General features: G+C 38.8%; 3 protein-coding genes across 5 annotated transcripts; all 3 read left to right on the top strand.

Annotated features, from left to right (window-relative positions):
- The first annotated feature begins 1,445 nt into the window (after positions 1-1,445).
- On the top strand, positions 1,446-10,216 carry rlim (ring finger protein, LIM domain interacting). Of its 3 annotated transcripts, none has more exons than XM_008420072.3 (4): positions 1,446-1,604; positions 4,234-4,462; positions 6,095-6,202; positions 6,291-10,216. In XM_008420072.3, the coding sequence occupies exons 2-4, from the start codon at positions 4,294-4,296 to the stop codon at positions 8,039-8,041; spliced, it is 2,028 nt and encodes a 675-aa protein (XP_008418294.1). In that variant the 5' UTR covers positions 1,446-1,604; positions 4,234-4,293; the 3' UTR covers positions 8,042-10,216. The 3 variants fall into 3 exon arrangements, with proteins under 3 accessions (XP_008418294.1, XP_008418295.1, XP_081467744.1); XM_008420073.3 differs by lacking the exon at positions 1,446-1,604 and adding an exon at positions 1,698-1,820; XM_081611618.1 differs by lacking the exon at positions 1,446-1,604 and having other exon boundaries at positions 4,349-4,462; positions 5,693-6,202.
- A 528-nt stretch (positions 10,217-10,744) lies between these two features.
- On the top strand, positions 10,745-14,056 carry glod5 (glyoxalase domain containing 5). The gene is made up of 4 exons (XM_008420074.3): positions 10,745-11,883; positions 12,293-12,448; positions 12,880-13,035; positions 13,133-14,056. Exons 1-4 carry the CDS (start codon positions 11,827-11,829, stop codon positions 13,274-13,276), a joined length of 513 nt encoding a protein of 170 aa, XP_008418296.1. The 5' UTR covers positions 10,745-11,826; the 3' UTR covers positions 13,277-14,056.
- A 1,255-nt stretch (positions 14,057-15,311) lies between these two features.
- slu7 (SLU7 homolog, splicing factor) lies at positions 15,312-20,571 on the top strand. The gene is made up of 15 exons (XM_008420075.3): positions 15,312-15,470; positions 15,668-15,830; positions 16,408-16,561; positions 16,655-16,735; positions 16,829-16,993; positions 17,627-17,692; positions 17,790-17,921; positions 18,086-18,183; positions 18,262-18,329; positions 18,615-18,754; positions 19,080-19,241; positions 19,353-19,454; positions 19,597-19,677; positions 19,793-19,912; positions 20,004-20,571. Exons 2-15 carry the CDS (start codon positions 15,682-15,684, stop codon positions 20,181-20,183), a joined length of 1,698 nt encoding a protein of 565 aa, XP_008418297.1. The 5' UTR covers positions 15,312-15,470; positions 15,668-15,681; the 3' UTR covers positions 20,184-20,571.
- The last annotated feature ends 441 nt before the right edge of the window (positions 20,572-21,012 follow it).

The following is a 21,012-nucleotide window of genomic DNA, read 5'->3' on the forward strand; positions in this document are numbered from 1 at the left end:
TTTTTTTTTTAAACAGTAAACATACACATATAAGCCGCACCAGACTATAAACCGCAGATATGTCTGCCGCTCCAGGTTTTCCACAACGATGCAGCAGCAGCAGAGGGGGGCGGACACCCAAAATTTGAGTCATAACAGGTCAATTGAATATCACATTTATTATGGTGGAAAAAGAAAAAGTTGCCAAGTTTAGATTTAACTGAACTAATTATGGTAGTTTCCGAATGGTAACTGTAACAGTAAAAGTGCTGATCCTTCATGTCTGCTACTAGCATGTGCTAAATGAAAATAGGCGCAGCCACCTTCTTCTTCTTCTTTAGATTTTAACGGCAGCTTGCATCCATTATTGTTGCACTACTGCCATCTGTTGGATCCTAATATATATACCTCAAATTCTCATAATGATCCCAGTATTATTTTAAAAAACAAAAAATCTTTTTCCCCTCAATGCTATTTAACTGATCAACAACATTCTCAAATTTCAATTCCCTTTTAAAACCTAATTCCCTTTTAATGGGCACTTTCTCCTTTTATTTCCAATTTTGACTTCCAATGATTCACTTCCTGCTAAAGAGCCTCCTGGTGGTTGAAGAAAAATCTTCATATAAGCCGCACTGGGCTATAAGCCGCAAGATTCAAAGCTTAGGAAGAAAGTAGCGGCTTATAGTCTGAAAAATATGGTATATGAAAAAAAAACTAAATGCTCTCTACTATTGTTCAGGGGGCCAGACCAAATGTGGAGGCGGGCCGGATCCGGCCCGTTGGTCGTAGTTTGAGGACCAGTGGTCTAAAACAATATTCAACGGGATAAAACTGAGTTGGGTGTGGACAAGGGACCTCCTCACGAACTGATAAAAAACAACAACAAAAAAAGCTTTTGTTGTTTGAAATCAAAACTTTATGCCTTTATTATTATTATTATTATTATTATTATTATTATTATTATTACTATTATTATTTTATTTATTTTATTTTATTCATTTTAAAGTTCGTTTTGCTCGCCAGTCGCATATATGCATAGGTTAAATTGTAGGAGGTAAAAGTTTTTTTTTATATATGTACGTAACAAAGGCCAGATTTTGACCGAAGTATGTAAACCTCTAAGATTTTTTTGTATGTTGTTCTGTCAACCTCGCGTTGTCCTCCACTCTTACCACATTGTGACACTACAGCTTCTAGAGCAGCACCCATGTTCTAAATAAACATATTTTTACTCTTTCTAACCTATGGCGCATGGGAAAATTTTACCCCTATTAAAATCTGACAGGTAGCGTTTGTCGAAATATTTCCATTAACAAAGAGGTATAAAGAGGTTTAACTGACTATATATGTAATATAAATAACTCAAGATACATATGCCCTTGGATATTACGGAAAATGTCTGATTTTTCAGGAATAATTTACTCTTACACTGTTTGCCTTCAGGCCGTACTCCGGGAAAAAACTTCCTTTAAATCTATTTCCGGAAAATCATTATAGCCTTCCTACAAGAAAGAAAATGGAATCCTGAGCTCGTACTCTACTAAACCAGTCTTTTTTCTCAATATATTCTTTAAATAGGAATCTTGTCGTCCATCTGTATTGATCACAACATCACTAACAAGGTAGAGTGTCATTAATTTGTTACTAAAGCAACGCCTTCCGCCTGGTTAACTTGGTTCTTTCGTACTTAGCATTTTTTTAGCTTGTTTGCTTGATGTATGAACGTCACTGGTTGACGTCGTTTGCTAAGTTAGCTCGCGTTGATGCTACAACGGGCTTAATATATTTTTAATGACAACATAAGGAGTCTCCAGCAAAAGGAAATAGAAATTATACATGTAAATATTCTTACGTCTTCTATAATATAACTATTAATAAATAAGTTGCCAAAATGGAAAAGTTAACTACCGTTAACTATGCCGTTTGTAGCGTCCGTAGTTAGCCACTCGGCTACCCCGAGCGCTAACTAGCTTAAATGCTATATAACCGGGTCGTTTGATCGTTTTATTGTCATATTTTAAACCGATATTACTAATGGTATCAGGTTCAGACTTTTAATATTTTATTACTTGGGCAACTTTGAAAACCGCCGTCTCTGCATTTTGTTGCGAAAGTACAGCATTAGCTATCTTACACAAAGCTAATCGGTAGCTAGGAAACGCAAGTCATAAGATGCCATTTTGTTTTTATCTCGACTTTGACCAACATACTGGATGTCGACTTTGACTTTAAGAGGCATAGTCTAAAGATGATTTAATGTAGTTGTAAATACTACGTAGATTTAAGTTGCCGTGATTTCTAGATTAAAGAGTACATTGTTTGCGATTAAAAACCAAGAGGCTTCTTAGCCTTATGGCTGGTCTGTTGTCAGGGTGGCTTGCCAGTATGCTTTGTGAACTACGCTGACACAAGTTACAACTACGTATTCAGAAGAGATGTTTTGTAATTTCACAATTTGAGCTTTGCAGAGCTTTGTCCGTTCTCTTGTGAGACTGAATGTATAAAATAAGGTGCTTTCGTTTAGGTCTGGCTTATATTGGTAAAATCTACAGAAGCCTTTTATGTCAGAAGCGTTTTTTAAAGAGTATCAAAAGATTTCTCAAATATTAGCAAAACCATTTTGTAAGACTTTCATGACGGTGAACAGATTTTAAAATCCATATTTTAGTGGTAATTTGTGTCCCTCAATTTATAGCAAATGAAATATTGTAAATTGTAACTGTCATCACAAAAATTATCCTTGTTTCTTGTGGACTTGTACAAAATCTTTAATTGCAATTATCACAAAATCAAAATGTTGCAGTACTGCAATCTCAATGAAGTGGCTAGTCATGATATTTAGTTGACAAATAATATATTTTGCTAGTTGGATAAACTCTTAAGTTCCCTTGACACCCAAAGCTGACAGAGTTTTCTGGCCAAGCTGCTTAAGGTCATGGAAAATTTTTAGGACAGTCATAATGATGGAAACCAAATTGAGGCGGCAGAAAAGTCATACCTTCTTTCGTCATTGGTATATTAAATAATATTTATCCTAATTTAACGTAGACCAAATTTTTAAAGCAAAAACCTCAAGACATTGTTAAAAAATATTCCTAAATTAGTAGTTCAATAAATATCAATCGCTAAGTTTAGTTCTAGCAGGTATTTGATTAATCAGAAATGTCATGTCTGTTACAACTAATTACTTACTATTACCAATGGAAGTAGAAGTATTTCTTAAAGTAAAATACATTCTTTTTCAATGCGTACCATGTAGTTAGATTCTGGCATTCCAAGTGTTCATTTTGTTAAACTGAATCTTTTGTTTTGAGAACATCTCAACTCACACTACCATTCATAGCTGCTTTGAAATGGACACTGTTCATATTTTATTTATTTGTTTTTGAATAGAAAAGCATGTGTTCGTGTATTAAATCAGTTCCTTTAATTATCCTTTGCTGATTTGGATTTTAACTAATCTTATAATTTCACTAGCATGTTTCTTCTGAATAGAAATAATATTGATATGTTGGAGTCGCTGAACCAGAGTCCTGACTTGAATCTGCGTAGGGAGCTAAAGATTAGGGTTGTGGAAAGGAGATGTTCCAACCTTAAACACCTGAAGCTCATTACAAATGATGAATCATCGAAAATGCTGCCGTAGACACGCCAAAAGCTCATCAGCAATTATTAGAGAGGGTTTGGTTGCAATTCTGTTAATAAGTAATGCTAATAAAAATATTTTTGTAAATGACTGAGCAGGATGTAAATAATTTTCAACATGTAGCTTTTATTCAAGCCTAAACAAAACATGTTTTGTTTTTGTTCAACCTGTCTGATGCATTGTCTTAACTTTTGAGAGATGCCTGTGTAGTTACTAACCAGAAACACAGTTTGTGGTTGAATAAAAATCTCAAATCTGCCGAGGGTATGATTAATTTTGGCCTCCATTGCAGCTACTCAGAAACATTAACAAATCTTTTTCTCTTTCTTTTTATTCCGGTCATCTTTATCATAGTTTTGTTATACCAAAAATTGAACATGATGTCCAGACTATTTTATTTATAAAGGTAAATAATTGAGATTGCAAATCGAATTCTAGGTTTGTTTACTTTGCTACGGTTACCTAAACACTTTATCATAAAATAATAACTTTTTTTGAGGAGACAAGACGGTCAATTCTTTGAATGGAATACAAATGACTGCTTCATACTCACTGACATTAATTACCTCAAATTTCTAAGAATGTAATGTTCTCATTTCTTGCAGTTACTGGATCTTGCTCAAAGTTGCAGAGTATCCCGTTCATTTTTCTACCCTTCAGAGTCAATGGAAGGGTCTGACAGCGTAGAGCAAGGTGGCGGTGACCAGCCAGAGTCGCAGCGCCGAAGGCAGTTGGATCGTCTAGACCGGGAAGAGGCCTTTTATCAATTTGTCAACAATCTCAGTGATGAGGACTATCGTCTTATGCGAGACAACAACCTCTTGGGCAATCCAGGTGATGAAATATAAATTAGAATTATTTTCTCCTGCATAAGGATGATAAAAGAAATTTGGCAGGATACAACTAATTAAAAAAAGGCTGTTTCACCAAGGATTATTTTTTTGCCTCTGAATCAGCTCAGGTCAGAACTTTAAACTAAGCTTGTGGTTATCAAACTATCTAAAATGGTATTTTTTTAACACAATCAAAACAGTGACACTCTAATCTTTGTGATTTTTACAAAACTTTAGAATGAAGACCACATAACTCAAACTGTATTTAAAAAAAAAGAAGAAACACGCACGCACGCACACACACACACACACACACACACACACACACACACACACACACACACACACACACACACACAAACACTTACTACAGAAAAATGCAGTCCAGAAGCCAAAAAAATGATGAGTGTAATAATATAATAATAATAATGAGCACAATGCTGAAGTTGGCTTCTTATTCAGCAGTGTGCTCATTTATGATTTTATGATTTGTGGACATAAAGATGGTAAAATGACTATCTGTATTCAAAAATGCAGGATGTTATAAAAACAGCTAAAACACCAATTGATTTCTGGAAACATTTGAAATTAGAAACACTTGTAGGATTCCTTTTGATCTCATGTGTCTGTCTCCAATTTTATATGTAGATTTCGAAGTATTTAGAAGAAATATCTATCCATGTTGACAATTTAGACATAAGGGATCTGTTTGTATCCTGAATATACAGATAAATAACAATTTATGTTATTGTTTTGCAATAACATAAATTAGTATTTATTTAGGATATCAGCAAATAGAAGGATCAGTAATTGCCTGCAAACTGCTAGCCTGGTTTAAGCACAGTTATGTTGAGCCTTTTTTTCTTTTATTTTTTACTTAACTGTAATACATACTGTAAAAAGCCGGCGTTCAGTTTGAACTCACTATAAAATCTATGTTCCTGTGGAACATAGTTCCATAGGAACATCTTTAAGCAAACTTTGGTGTCTGGAACTCGAGCATCCCCAAATCCTAAACATCATCAAGACACAGTTTACAAAACCAAAGAATTGTTATTGAGATATTCTAAAGGACAAATAGTGGACAATGTAGTATCACGTTGATATATTTTTTTAGTATAGTTTGTCAGCCTGTTTTTCATCTCATGTATTAAATTTTTTCCAACTTTGGCTAGTTTCCGCTTTTTTCACTATACTTGTGTTTGCTCAAAATGCAACCGCCTGTCGACAGTCGAGGAGGTGCAGTCCATTTCTGTCCCTGGACAGTGGGTGGGGAAATATAAGTTTGCAGCGTCCTTTAGTGGAGGATCAAGGAGGGGGAATTAAATGGACAGTGGCATACCTGGTAAGTCTGGAGGTTTTGTAGTATTGTCCTGTTGCTGCGTCCGACCAAATTGCATTCAACTTGAGTTCAGAGTAACAGGTTTTTAGATTGTTTATGCTTTGACTTAAGAACATTTTCTCTGTAGCTGTATTTTAGCGTATCTCAATCTTAGTCTTTCTTTGCTGCAATTCCACGTTTTGTTATTATAAGAACTTAGTTTTTTTTTCCCCCAGAAGTTTGTTGAGAAGAGAAAGTGGATAATGCCTTGAAAGTAGTATTTAATGAAATATTTGTTGATATCTTTTCCAGGGGAGGTAACTGAGGATGAGCTGTTCAATAGACTTCAACAAATCAAAGATGGTCCAGAGCAGCCACAGAATAACAACCCAAGCACAGAAAATACTGAGGATCCCGTCGGTATGTTTACAGGATCTTTCAGATTTTGAATGCATGATGTGCATCTGAATTTAGATGTAATTTGCCTTTGGCTTTTGTCCCCAAATAGAAACTCCAGAGAGCTCTGAGGATTCCCAAGGTGGGGATAGCTTGCTTGACTGGCTCAACACAGTGAGACGAACCGGCAACACAACTAGAACTGGACATCGTGGAAACCAGTCGTGGCGAGCTGTGAGCCAGACCAACCCAAACAGTGGAGACTTTCGCTTTAGCTTGGAGATCAGTGTGAACCGCAACCTGGCCGAACAGCAGGCCGCTGCTGAAGGAGAACAGGGGCCTTCAGAGGGGCCTTCAGAGGGGCCTTCAGAGGGGCCTTCAGAGGGGCCTTCAGAGCAGGCCCCAGCGGGTCAAGAGGAAGAAGAGGTTACAGATCCTGAACCACAGGTTCCTATGGAAACAGAGGTTGTGGAAGAACCAGTCGTTGAAGAGTTAGCTGTCATTGTTGAGCCAGAACCTGAAGAAACACCTGAAGAAGAGGTTGCCTCACAAGAAGCTGTCGAGGAACCTCCCAGTCCACCCCCAGCTCCACCTCCAGCTCCAGTCGTAGAAGAAGTTTCACCGGAGCAACCCCCACCTTGTTCTTCTCCACGAAGGGGACAAAGGAGACCCCGCAGCCGTAGCCCAGAACCACGCAGGACCAGAGCCCGCTTAGCCAGAAGCCGTTCACCTCTCCGTTTGGATCAACTAGATGACCTACCTGGTCCGCGACACACCTACGGCTCTCAGAGCCCCAGTTCTTCCACTGACACACCTCCAGTGCCTCAAGTGGAGGGCAGTTCTCGGACTCGACAACATATTCTCTCCAGGCAAAGCCCATTAGACGACAATGTTCAACCACCCAGTGTTGAAGTAGAATCAGTCCCAGAAGCCCAGAATGTTAGACCTCAGGAAGGAGAACCCAACGGGAATGAAGGAGGTTCGGCGGAACGCCGTCCCCCGACTATAATGCTCGACCTTCAGGTGCGTCGTGTGCGTCCAGGTGAATATCGGCAAAGAGACAGCATCGCCAGCCGTACCCGGTCACGCTCGCAGAACTCCAACAACACTTTTCTCTATGAGAGTGAGCGGGGGGGTTTTCGCAGGACCTTCTCGCGCTCCGAGCGTGCCGGAGTGAGGACCTACGTCAGCACCATTCGAATCCCCATTCGCAGGATCTCCGACGCAGGGTTAGGAGAGGCGACGTCGATGGCTCTCCAGTCTATGATAAGGCAGATCATGACGGGCTTCGGCGAGCTAGGCTACCTCATGGACTCCGACTCAGATTCCTCAGATTCAAACCGCGGTACCGGGACACCCGCCGATACGGAATCCCTCAATAATCCAGATGCTAGTAACGCTGACGCGTCTGCTGCTGATGAGCAACCATCGGTTGCTGCTGCTGCTGGAGTTAGAGAGAGGACAGTTGAGACAGATGCGGATGAGGGTCTTACTACTGGCCCACAGGCTTCTGGTGGAAGGGCTCGACCTAGACCCCCCATCAGCCTAGAGGAGCCCAGCTCGCTGCCCTTCTTACGACTTGCTCACTTCTTCCTCCTGAATGACGACGACGATGACCAGCCTCAGGGGCTGACCAAAGAACAGATTGATAACCTCTCCATGCGCAACTTTGGTGAGAGCGACGCCTTGAAAACCTGTAGCGTCTGTATAACGGAGTACGCCGAGGGGAACAAGTTACGCAAGCTTCCCTGCTCTCATGAGTACCACGTGCACTGCATAGACCGCTGGCTCTCTGAGAACTCCACCTGCCCCATCTGTCGCAGGGCTGTCCTGGTATCAGCCAACCGAGAGAGCGTGATCTAACTCTTAACAGACTCCAACCTTTTCAATATTTCAAACTAATTACACATCCAAGTCATGTAAGATGCTTTGAAGAAATGTCTCCACTATTGAAAATTTTTTTTTTTCTCATAATTTGTGAGATTGATCATTATGTTACAGGTTTCATTTGAGGTGCTCAGTCTCTTGACATGCATTCAGACTCTAAGTTGACATTTGCTATTGTTGTCCAGAGCTGAGCAGAAGCAGTGCATGCTGTTGATCAACCTGTTGTGTCCATGCAGTGATGCACCAAGTTATGTACACAAGCAGACCTATAATCTTATATTAAACCCTTTGATTATAAATGCTGCTGCACACCTGCAGGTAGTTCAAGCACTTCAGATATCTTCTTTTGGTATGAATCTTAATTAGCACCTCAAGCACAATTCTTAGTTGCAGCAGTTTGAAAGTATTAGCTGTAAATAGGCTTGTAAAAAAATAATTTTGACTCTGTATCAGTGAATTGGTTTAGGACTGTAAATTAGAGGATCAGAGTCATTTCGGTTACACTTAAAGCAGTTTCAGGATGGGGAGAGAATGAGCTTGCATAGCAGACATATGTTCTCATGAGTTGGTCTGCAGGTAACGGTGTAACGTGCTCCTTTTTGTTCACATGACCAAATCAAGACCCTACTCTGGAGTTCCATTTGCCAATACTCTGCTAGGCTAGGTTGTTTAAAAAAAATGTTGCTCTGGCATAGAGGAAAATATTTGGCATCCTGCAGTGTTTTTTTTAAACAGAAGAAATATCAGAAATGGGGATCTGCCTGCATTGGCTTCAGGTAAATTTTGCCCCTTTTGACAATTTGTACCCACATTTTCTGCCTACATGTTGCCATTTTGTCCTTGAGCATTTACATTTCATACCTGTAAACAATTCATTTCCCACACTTGTCCTTAACATTGCATATCATTTTTTTGGTAGATCAAATTATGCAAATTATGGAAATTTCATATTTTTCCATATTTTATGAAAACTTTATTATACCCAGTTTACAATGGTATAGGTTATCAGCCCAGTTTTAGCCAGTTAAACCTAATGAAATATGATGAATTATAAAACTTGATCAGAGTAAAGCAACTCTTAAGCAACAACCTGCTGGTAGATATCATTTATTGGAGTCATAAAACTACATTTCCTTCCAGCAGAGGAAGTAGATTATGAAAAATTACTTTTAATTGGAAGTTGGGGACAGAATAAAAAAAATGTCCACAAGGCTGTTGAAACATTTGGATGCAAATGGGTAAAATGACCAGGAAATGTCATTATGGTCAGGAAATTTTATTTTGTAGGTGAGTTCTTATTTCATAATAGGCTTAAAATTGAAGTTTAAAGTTGTCCCTCTTCCAGTATTTATTTCTCATGTACAGTGATTCATTCCCCTTCTCTCACCAGCAGCTGCGGTCTGATAACAAGCTCATCATATTTCTCTCGTTCTGGGTTAGTCATATAACCAGAAACGGGCTTTATATGGAAATAGCCTTTAACCTTATCTCAAGCCAGAGTTTGTCTCTAAAAGGTAGGTCCATCATATTCTACAAGTTGCTCAATATTTATTAAACAACGGCTTAGACTTTCAAACATTGTCAGAAAATTCAAATTTCAATAGAAAATCAAGAAGTTACCCAACTGCTTTATGAGCAAATCTTCCCAAGTGGTGTGCAATATTTGCAAAATGTACAAGTATAGTAAAACAAACCATGATTTAAATGTGTACTATTGTTAAAAACTGTTTAAATCCTAAATGAAGACTTATAACCCTTTACAGTATGTGTTGAAGTTGATTTTATTTAGAAGCTATGTAGGTTTTAATAATTAATAAACAGGAACATTGACCAGTAAAGGAGCTGAAGGGCATCACTTATTGCCATCCTGTTTCTTGTTTCACTGTTTGATGTCTTAGCCACGATTATTACCTCCCCTCTGTGGGACACAAATATTTGAATGCAAGATGTTGAATAGCATTAACATGTAAAAAAAAGAAAAAGAAAAAAAAAAGAACTGTCTGTTTCCTTTAAAGGGGCCGAGCTTCGGTTTGGCCTTGTTCTGTGACCTACCCAGTGCAGGATGTTAACTGGGTGTTTTAATGAAACTAACCGCTGAATTAAACGAGTTGATATGCTATAAAACAATACAGCAGAGGAATGAGTTCTGTGCTCTGCTTGTGGTGACGTTTTTTATGATGGTGCATGTACGTGCTTAAGTCATTCATGTGTGATGCTTTAGTAAGACACTGCTGCAATGTTTCCATTTTATTTTTAAAATGAAAACTTTAAAAAAATGAAATGTAGGGCTTTGGTGCAAAAGCTCTGCCAGTAATACGCCAAAGGGATGCAGCCGTGTTTTATAAAACATGTCTTTTCTGTCACACTTTTTAAGGCCATTATGATTTAGATTTCTCACCCAAGTTAAATTATATTTAATTTGCCTGACAGAGTTCTTACTTCTCTTTAGTATTGCATTGTCTTTAAGCATCTTTCAGGCATGGGTAAGTATGAAAAATTGTTTGTACTTCTTATTCTGTTATATTAACAATTGATCTAAATTTCTAAGCAATAAAATGAACACTACAATGATTTACATTTAATTTAAATCCTTAATCTTTGACTTGCCACACCTCAAAGGCTTTTTGGAGAAACCTTCTAGATTTATGAAGGATAAGTCCTGACTTTACTCACTTTTTAAAATTGCACTTCTCTTTGGCATCTAGACCAGATCACTCTGTGGTTTAAAAACTTAGTCTGGTTCACATGTCAAACCACTGAAACTCTTAGTTTTTTGGTTTTAGGAACCAAATACGGAATAAAAATATAAAACGCTTACCAACAGTGTTGTAATGAACCTGTTTAGTGTATAACAAATCAAGATTTTATTATTGTTTGCCCCACATTTTCCCCTTTAGCAGATTTAGATTTAAAATCTTAAGATGTGTTTCTGATAGGAAATGAGACAGCTATCTCATAGTCTTCATAAAGAGTCTTGCAGGTTGCAGTTTTTCCACTCTTCTCAATCATAAATGGAACATGTTTATATTGGACTTACAGTAGTCGAGCCTTGTTTTCACTGACCAGCGAGTTCCACTGGTATTTTGATTATCCATTTCTGATTTTAAGCTCCACGTCTTGGATTAAGGTCCAGACTGACTTGGTCATTCCAAGGTTTAATATTATGTCCAGTCAAAAAAAGCTGGCAAAAGATTAAACCCAAAATTTTAACAGTGACTTTTACGTTTTGAAGAAGAGCTGATTTAACTAGAAAACAGATCAGTTGCAATGACTTGGATTTTCATTATCCAACCCCCCCCAACCATATATTTTTTTCTTTCACTAAACTTTATATCAATACACATAGATAAAGCACCCTGTTAATTAGCTTCCAATTACCTTTTTGTTCCTTATCTTCCTAGTGGGACGGTGCCAATGACATTTTCTGGACAAGTCAGCAAGTCTTCCTCATGATTGTGTAGGTCTTGTATATCCTGAGAACCCGAGTTTAAGGTTTAATTTAGTTGTAAACATTCAAATGAATACAAACACTGAAATCGATACTGTTTTTGAAGTAAGATATACCAATAATGCGAAAAAAATAACGAGGACTACAATTAAATACATAGTTTCTGGAATACTTAATTGTTTTTGTGAAGCGGTCTGGTGTGGCCAGTTTAGTGGGATTGGTCCACATGACTGTTGGACAAGGAAGTGTTTCGGTCGTCAAGTGAACGTTTCTCGGCACACCAGTCGGACCTGTGAACAACACGCCAGTAAGGATGGCTCTCCGGGCAGCTAGTAACCGCTTACTGTATTTCCAGAGGACATGTTTTAAGGTAAACTATTATTATCGCTTTGTTTGCAAGCATTCGCTGTTATTCATAGCCAGCTTTGCTGTAAAATGGACCAAGCATTTGATATGTGTGTATACTTCCGTGTAGAGCTGCACTTTCCACCAAGTTCTTTCGGAAAATGTAATCATGGTAGTAAAATAAAGGACTTGTGTCAATAATCGTGGAGCAGGAGTAGCCGCAAAATCGGTGCGAAAGTACACCAAGATGGTTTCTCATTTACCCCCAAAAATACACTCACTTGAAGTCAAATGTGTGTAGCAAAGAGTCACCACTGGGTGGTGGTGTTGAGTCAAATGTAAGCTGTAAGGCCTTTTGTTTGACATTCAAGATCCAACCCATCAGCATGTGCTGCTGTTGATTACCGAAAAATGATTTCTCTCACCCCTTGTAGGTCAACGCCCTTGAAACTCACCTGGGTGTCAGATCCAAGGCAACCTGTCCTGTTGAAGTGAGCCATCTAGATCATTTGGTGTTGACAGTAAAAAGTGTGCCGGACACAATCAACTTTTATACATCAGTTCTTGGAATGGAGGTTGTCACTTTTAAGGTATGTGCTAATTCATTAAAACTTATTACATAGCTGTCAAAAATAATAATTCTTGCAGAACTATTTATGACTCTTGAAGCTTTTGGTATTTTTTCTGCAACCACAAACTTTGATTTTATTCAGAAAAAAAATCTGAGAAGTTAGGAAAGTGACAGCCTTGTAGGAGAGGCTCTGGCATAATAATATATTTGGCATATGTAAAAACAAATAAACATTGTGTCAAAAATTGACACTGTACTGGTACCATCCTTATCAAAAAGTACATGTCTTGTCTTTGAAACAACAATTATTACTGTAGGATAAATAGTTGAGACATTATTTTTATATAAAAAAAATAGCCACTGTATGGAAGTCTTTGATTCTGGATCAGCTGATGGCGTCTTTCTCTCCTTAGTTGTGTTTTTCTGTATCTCCTATCTTAATTTTTCCAGGGGAACCGTAAAGCTCTGGGTTTTGGTAAACAAAAGTTTAACCTTCACCAGTTGGGCAAAGAGTTTGAACCAAAAGCTAAACATCCAACTTCAGGCTCTGCAGACCTGTGTCTCATCACCAAAACCCCTCTGACTGAAGTAGCTGCTCATCTGAAGGTGCTCTCAACACACAGATGGCTTTTAATATTGGCTTTTGCCACTGATAAGAACAAAACAGGTGTTAATGCTCAGTGCCATTTTCTGTCTTTGGCAGGTTTGTGGTGTTGAAATTGAAGAGGGACCAGTGCAGAGGAGTGGAGCTGTGGGATCCATCACCTCTCTTTACTTCAGAGATCCAGACCACAATCTCATTGAAGTGTCAAACTACAGCCAGTCGGCACCAGACGGCTCCTCTTGAACCTTCTAGTGAGCGTGTAAAAATGCACTGTCAGCACACGACGGGGTCTATAACCATTAAAGGTTTAAACCAAAATGACTAGTAATGAAATGGCTAGTTTAAAAATGAGAGAGGGTGGACAACACCAGCTGCTGCAAGATATAGAGAAACACATCCATGCGTTTAACTTTAGTAGCAATGATTACTGCAACAGTGTCTTCACAGGTCTGCCAAAAGGAAAAATCAACTAGACCGCTGCAGCTGATCCAGAGCGCTGCTGTTCATGTTCTCACTAAAACTAGGAACATGGAGTACATCACCCCAGTTCTAAAGTCCTGACATTTTCTCAGGGTAGCTCAGAGAATAGTCTTTAAAATACTGTTGTTAGTTTTTAAATCAATGAAGGGCTTAGCACCACAACACATTAAAGATCTCCTGTTGTTGCATCAATCTTCCAGACCTCTTCGGGTCTTATGGTTCTGGTCTGTGTAGAAGCTTCTCCAGAACCAAACGTGGAGAAGCTTCTATGCACCAAAATCTGGAACAAACTTGTAAAACAGCCGAAACACTAAGTTCCTTTAAATCTAGACTCAAAACCCATCTGTTCTAGAGTTGCTTTTGAAACATTATAAATGAAACATCAACATGTTGATGTGTAACAACGGCACTTGATAAAATGTAATGCTTCAATTGATGACTGTGTGTTCTATGACTTTGTATTTTTGTGTTTTTATGATGTAAAGCACTTTGAACTGCCTTGTTGCTAAAATGTGCTACACAAATAAACTTGGATTGATTAGAGTCCTCCTTACTTTTCTAAATTTATTGTTAGTTTCAGTGAACAGTGTTTATAGGAAAATAATGCAAAAACCTAACATTTACCAATTTGTGTTCCCTTTAATTAAATGTTTAATAAAATTCAGAAGTAGGAATATAAAAGACAAGAGGGGTGGAAACACCCATCCATCCATCCATTTTCTTGCACCCTTGTTCCTCAGTGGGGTCGGGAGGGTTTCTGGTGCCTATCTCCAGCTAACGTTTTGGGCGAGAGGCGGGGTCACCCTGGACAGGTCGCCAGTCTGTCGCAGGGCAACACGGAGACACACAGGACAAACAACCATGCACACACACACTCACACCTAGGGGCAATTTGGAGAGGCCAATTAACCTGACAGTCATGTTTTTGGACTGTGGGAGGAAACCGGAGTACCCAGAGAAAACCCACACATGCACAGGGAGAACATGCAAACTCCATGCAGAAAGACCGGGGCCGGGAATCGAACCCAGAACCTTCTTGCTGCAAGACAACAGCTCTACCAACTGCGCCACTGTGCAGCCGGGTGGAAACATAGAGTGTAATTACATCTACTTTAATGTGCCAAGTTCTTCAGATTTTTATTTTCTAGCAAGTTGTTGATTAGGTTTTAGATTTGTTTTTCAGCTGGAGAATAATCTAAAACAGGCAACAAAACAGTCTATCAAAGCATCCCTCAGGGTTAAGGATAAAAAGTGTTTTGAATCAACAGATGATGTGATTCTTTAGTGTTTTAGTGCTATGTATTCAATGCAGCAAGAGACAGCAGAGGCCTCAGTGCTTAAACTTAAAAATATTAGCTTTTTTTATAAAGGAAGTCATGCTGTTTGGCCTGAATATTATTATTATTATTATTATTATTATTATTATTATTATTATTATATATTCATCCAAATTAAAACTAGAAATATGAACCAGTAATGTTATTGCATTACAAAAGGGGCTGAGAAGAACAACATATTCGATAACTTGAAGGAAAAGTTAACAAAGAAAAAACAGTATAGTAAATATGCAAAAAATAACCCAAGAAAAAAAAATTAATGATGCTTTTAATTAGAACAACATAATTAATACAAGACACATATCAATTTATGTCAGATTGCATCCTGTAATATTTTTCTGAAACTCTCCTCAGTCACATTAGTTAATATCAGAGCAACAATCACTCATCAAATTCAGAATAAACTGTTTTCAAGAAGCATTTTTTGCATTTTCTGGAAGCAAGTTTCTGAAGTAGCGAGTCCACGCCAGGTGGTGGCGATAATGAGCCAATTATTGCCACACGAAGAAAAGAACAAGATGGCGGCGATGGCGTTTTGACCAAAACATAGTAACGAGCTATTAAAAGAGTTGAAATACGAGATAAACATCACCTGTTACAATATTTTTATTCTGACCAAGGTAAGTAACAACTTCGTCTCATCATAAGACTTTCAGTGACTATTTATCTCACATTAAGTCGTAAGCATCTCATCGAGCTACGTGCTCTGCTTTTGGCTGCTCCACTTTAAACAAGTAAATTATCAGTCTGCTCCAGCAAGAGTTGTGGATCAAACGGGACACATTCTGGAGGACTAATTTGTCTGTTTGGTGTGTAGGAAGAGATCCAATCATGACCGAGCAAACCAGTGCCAGTTCGGAGGGGATCGTGGGTCTGGATGAGCCCAAGAAGATGACCAGAGAGGACTGGAGGAAGAAGAAGGAGTTGGAAGAGCAGAGGAAGCTGGGAAATGCTCCAGCTGAGGTGGACGAAGAGGGAAAGTAAGTACACCTGGATGTACACTGATGGGTGACGTGATTAACATTGATTGTTTCTTTATTATGGCAGTTGTCACTGACTAGGACATATTAAATAGCAAGTAAACTCAAGAGTTAAAAGCAGGGAAATGAGCAAGTTTAAGGGTTTGAGTGATTTTAAAGGACCAAGTTGAGAAGGCAAGACAAATGGGTCAGAACTAGTCCCTTGTTTAACAATAATTGCTAAGTATTTCAGTCTCGTTTCCAACCCTTTTACAGCAATAGTTAAACTTTAAACTGATTTCCTTACAGCTACTGATTCTGGACCTGTTAGCGCTCCTCTTAGAATTAACAGTGATAAAACTCAAATATCGACAACATTAATTCTCTCGTTGACTTGTAATAGGCTTTGAAAACAAATCAGTTTTAATTTGCAAAGGAAGTTTGGTTTTTGGCTCTGATTCCTCTACTGTTGTTTTTTATGCTTTCTGACTTATTTAAATTTTCTGCCTTCCTTTGGAAAGGGACCTCAGTTGTTTTTAAAGATGCTTTTGGATGAACTCTGTTGTAATTAACTGTGGGTACTTTTTCTCTCCACCAGGGACATAAACCCTCACATCCCTCAGTACATTTCATCAGTGCCATGGTACATCGACCCATCCAAGAGACCCACACTAAAGCATCAGCGACCACAGGATGAAAACGAGAAGCAGTTCTCAACCATTGGAGAGTGGTACAAAAGAGGAGTGCAGGAGGTGAGCATGAATCAGATACTGTTGTTAATTCGATTTGAACAAATCTAAACAAGTTAGATTTAATGTATTTATCCATCTTTTGGCTTCACACAGAATATTATTACCACTAAATACCGCAAAGGCGCTTGCGAAAACTGTGGGGCTATGACACACAAGAAGAAGGACTGTATGGAGGTAAAAAAATAAATAAATCTATAAATAAGGGCTTCGTTTGGATTGTTTCTCCCTAAAGTCTCCAAGGTCTAAATGTCATTTGTGTTCCCTCAGCGGCCCAGAAAGGTTGGAGCCAAGTTCACAGGTACCGCGATAGCTCCAGATGAACACTCTCAGGTCCAGCTCGACATGGACTACGACGGAAAGCGGGATCGCTGGAATGGGTATGACCCAGAGGAGCATCAGCGCATTGTGGAGGAGTATGCTAAAGTAGATTTGGTAAGGAGTGCATGAGTAAAAAAAGCTTTTTTTTAATTTAAAAAAAATATATTTTTATGTGAGCTTACTTCTGCTTTTGAGAGAAAGGAGATACTTTGTTTGCCTTGTAAAGATTGCTTTGGAAGGAATATTAACTTTAAATATTTATATACCTTCATACACCTTAGTAATAATTAGCAATGTGAGTCACGTTTTTTTTTACCATCTCGTTTCAGAGCAGAGATTTTGTGCTGAGTATGATGTTCTGTGTTAGTTTATATATAGACCAAAATGTTTAATTTTGGTCCCGTTTGACCAGAGGTCCTTCTTTTACATGTCTGTTGTGGTAAACTTTGTTTCTTTCAACAGCAACAAGGCACCAGATTTTGTCAAATCTCACAGATGTGGTCTGATTGGACCACATCTGTCAAATCTAGTTTATGCTAGATTTGTTTGAAGACACATGTCTTCTTTTAACATAAGGCGTATTGTCATTTGTCACATTATAAGTTTGCTGTGTTATCCAACAGCAAATCAGTATTTCCCCCCCTCTTTGGTATTCACATTTGTTTTTTATTTTTATTTATTTATTTATTTATTTATTTATTTATTTATTTATTTATTTATTTATTTATTTATTTTTGTTGTTGTTAGGCTAAGCGGACATTGAAGGCTCAGAAACTTCAGGATGAGTTGGCTTCTGGGAAATTAGACCAAACCGTAAGTGATCTGTCAGTTCACAGACAATTGTTTTTGTTTTTCTTTTTTTTTTGTTAATCATGAAGCTTTTCAAACGGGCATCATGTTCCCTGCACAGGAGCGAGAATATGACAGCGAAGACGAGGATGAGGACAAATATGCAGACGACATCGACATGCCGGGTCAGAACTTTGACTCGAAGAGACGCATTACCGTGAGGAACCTGCGCATCCGAGAGGACACGGCTAAAGTAAGAGCCAGAGGAGCTAAAAGTGATGAGATGAAGACTCGAGATCAGACATCTGTTTGCTTCTAATGCCCACCATTGAAGAAATGGGGCAATAAAGCTACAGGCTCAGGTCTGTGACAAACTCAGGATTTTGATCAGCTGAACTTTGCATTTCTGTCTCGCAGTACTTGAGAAATCTGGATCCAAATTCAGCGTATTACGATCCGAAGACTCGAGCTATGAGAGAGAATCCGTACTCCAACACCGGCATGAATCCTGATGAGTAAGTTGTTAGTTTCCATTTCCTGATTACCTTTCAGAAGCTTATGCTAAAACAGTTTCAAACTGCTCTGTCCTGCAGGGTGGGCTACGCTGGAGACAACTTTGCTCGCTACTCTGGAGACACAATCTCCATGGCTCAAACGCAGCGTAAGTTTTCACTCTGAGCACCTTTTAAACTAGATGGCTGTAAAACGGCGCCTGGTACTTTAAATATTACTAATCACCTCAGTGGGAATTTGGCTGAAGAAGTTAAGTTAATAACTTATAAAGAAGAGAGTCGGCTACATTTAGTACACGTTTGATGATCAATCTACGAGGCCGGCTTCAGATGAAGGCTGGTTGTGATTCACAGCTGGAGAGTTTCCAGTCACTTTGAGGAAACATGCTTCATGTTTTCTGATCCCTGTAAGGACTGTTGCTCTGTTGCGACAGTGTTTGCTTGGGAGGCATACGAGAGAGGCTCCGAGGTCCATCTTCAGGCTGACCCCACCAAGCTGGAGCTGCTCCATCGCTCCTTCAAGGTCAAAAAGGAGGACTTTAAAGAGACACAGAGAGAGGGCATCCTGGAGAAGGTACGCTTAGTTATCAGAATGTTTTTAAACTTCAGTTTTTCTGTACAAATTAAGCTGAAGTTCACTTTAAAGGCCTGTGTGGTTTAGCAGACACACCATACATGAATGAGGCTACGGTCCTCAGGGCCACCGTCCAATCTAGTGCATGTCTTCTGTTCTTCTTGTGAAGCTACTCACAAAAAAAAAATACCACTAGTGCCACAAATTTTCAAAGCAAATAAAAATAAAACCTTGAAATGGTATTTAATTTATTCATGGACTTATTTTAAAATGTGTAAACTAAAATTAAAATTTTATCACTCCTGCTTTTTCGTTGCCTCGTTAGTACGGAGGTCAGGAGCACTTGGACGCGCCGCCGCGGGAGCTGCTCTTGGCGCAGACTGAGGACTACGTGGAGTACTCTCGCCACGGCGCCGTGCTGAAGGGACAAGATAAGGCCGTCGCCCGCTCCAAATACGAGGAGGACGTTCTCATCAACAACCACACCGTGAGGAAAATTGACAAATGGCTGCTTTTAAAGCTGTGCTGCTTTTTTTTATTTATTTTTTTTATTACATTGTTTTTCAACATTTGTTTGCATAATTTTTATTTTGTATAGTGTATATGGGGCTCCTACTGGAAGGATGGCTGCTGGGGATACAAGTGTTGCCACTCACTGGTCAAACAGAGTTACTGCACGGGACAAGCAGGAATTCAAACGGTAACTAATGGTGCAACAAACTTGTTTCATGTCAGTAATTCACCAATACATGTACTTTTCTTTTGTGTAAATATATGTTGTGTGTAAAGCCTGTTACTGATAAGTCTTATACAGTGTTTTTTTTTCCTCTGTTTTTAAACAGCAAGGTACTTCTGACTGCGTTCCATTTGAAGATGGACTCCAGGAGCCCCAAGAAGAAGAAGAGCCAAAGTCTTTACTGGAAGTAAGGACCTAAACAGATTTAAGATTTAGCACTGGTGATGGCATACATATAGTCACTAATTCTGCGTCGTGCTGGACTTTTCCTTCTAACGCCAAAGTTATTTATTTATTGCCAGATTCATCAAGAGAAGTTGAAGGAGAAGAAGAAGAAAAAGAAGAACAAAAAGAACAAGAAGCACAGCTCAGACAGCAGCGACTCAGAGGATGAAGAAAAGAAGAAGGAGAAGCTGAAGAAGGTTTGTAGTTGGTGAAAGGTTTTTGGTGTTTGTGGTTTGGCCTTTTTTTTTTTTATCTGTGACTAAGCTCAGCTCCTCAAATGTCCCCCAGGCCCTGGAAGCGGAGGACAAGCGAGTGAAGCACATTGACACGTTGATGCAGATGGATGAGAGGAAGAGGCCCTACTACAGCCTGCAGGAAGTGAAGGCGCCGACTGAGGAGGAGATGGAGGCGTTCCGCATGAAACGCAGCCGGCCAGATGACCCCATGGCTTCCTTCCTGGGACAGTGACCTTATCCTAATCCCTGTTGATTATTCCAACTGTTCTGGAAGGACTTCAGCACAGTTGGATCCTAAATGCTTAAGAAGCCCTGTACAGTATTTGACAGCTTTTATCCCTATGCTTTTCTTACAAACATCTATTTTATTTTTCGCCCAATGGTTATTTGTTTTCAAGCCCTCTTGTTTTGTTTTTTTCTCTCACTTCCCCATTGAGTCACTTTTCTGGACTTTACAACAAATTGGAGAATTTCGTTTCACTACAGTAATCTCTGCAGTTTTTTTTTTATCTGTGTTGTCTGGAAACATTGCATTCTGCTTATGTTCAACTTCTAAAAAAATGATCTAAAAGGTCAAATTTTGATTATAAAAAGAAATTAAACTGGATTATGTAAATTTGTCTATTGTGCTTGAAGTGTTTTCATTTTGATTTTGTTGGTTTTAGAAAAAGCAGTTTGTCTAAATCGTCTAGAGGTGCATCACAACATGCACAGTATAAGAATATTACATGTGTACTGATATGTCAGATCTTCTCTTATGTGGTTTTGTTACAACAATTTTCTAAGTTAAAGTAACATAACTAACGTTTAGCAGTTCAGGATGTAATAAAATATCGTCTTTTGAAGCTTCTGAAATAATCCTAATTAACTTCAAATGTTTAAAAATGCTGAACAGCTTCAGATAAAAAGCCCAGATAAAAATAAAGTGCGCTCCATGGTTCAGCAGGCTCTAAAGCAGATGTGGACGGTTCCAGCCCATCTGTGCTGGTTTCAGATGTTTCCCTGCTTGGATGCACCTGAATCCAATAAATTGGTCATTGACAGAAAACGGTGATGGGTGG

The sequence above is a fragment of the Poecilia reticulata genome, chromosome 10, assembly GCF_904066995.2.
Source record: "Poecilia reticulata chromosome 10, P_reticulata-male-v2, whole genome shotgun sequence".
NCBI lineage: Eukaryota > Metazoa > Chordata > Actinopteri > Cyprinodontiformes > Poeciliidae > Poecilia > Poecilia reticulata.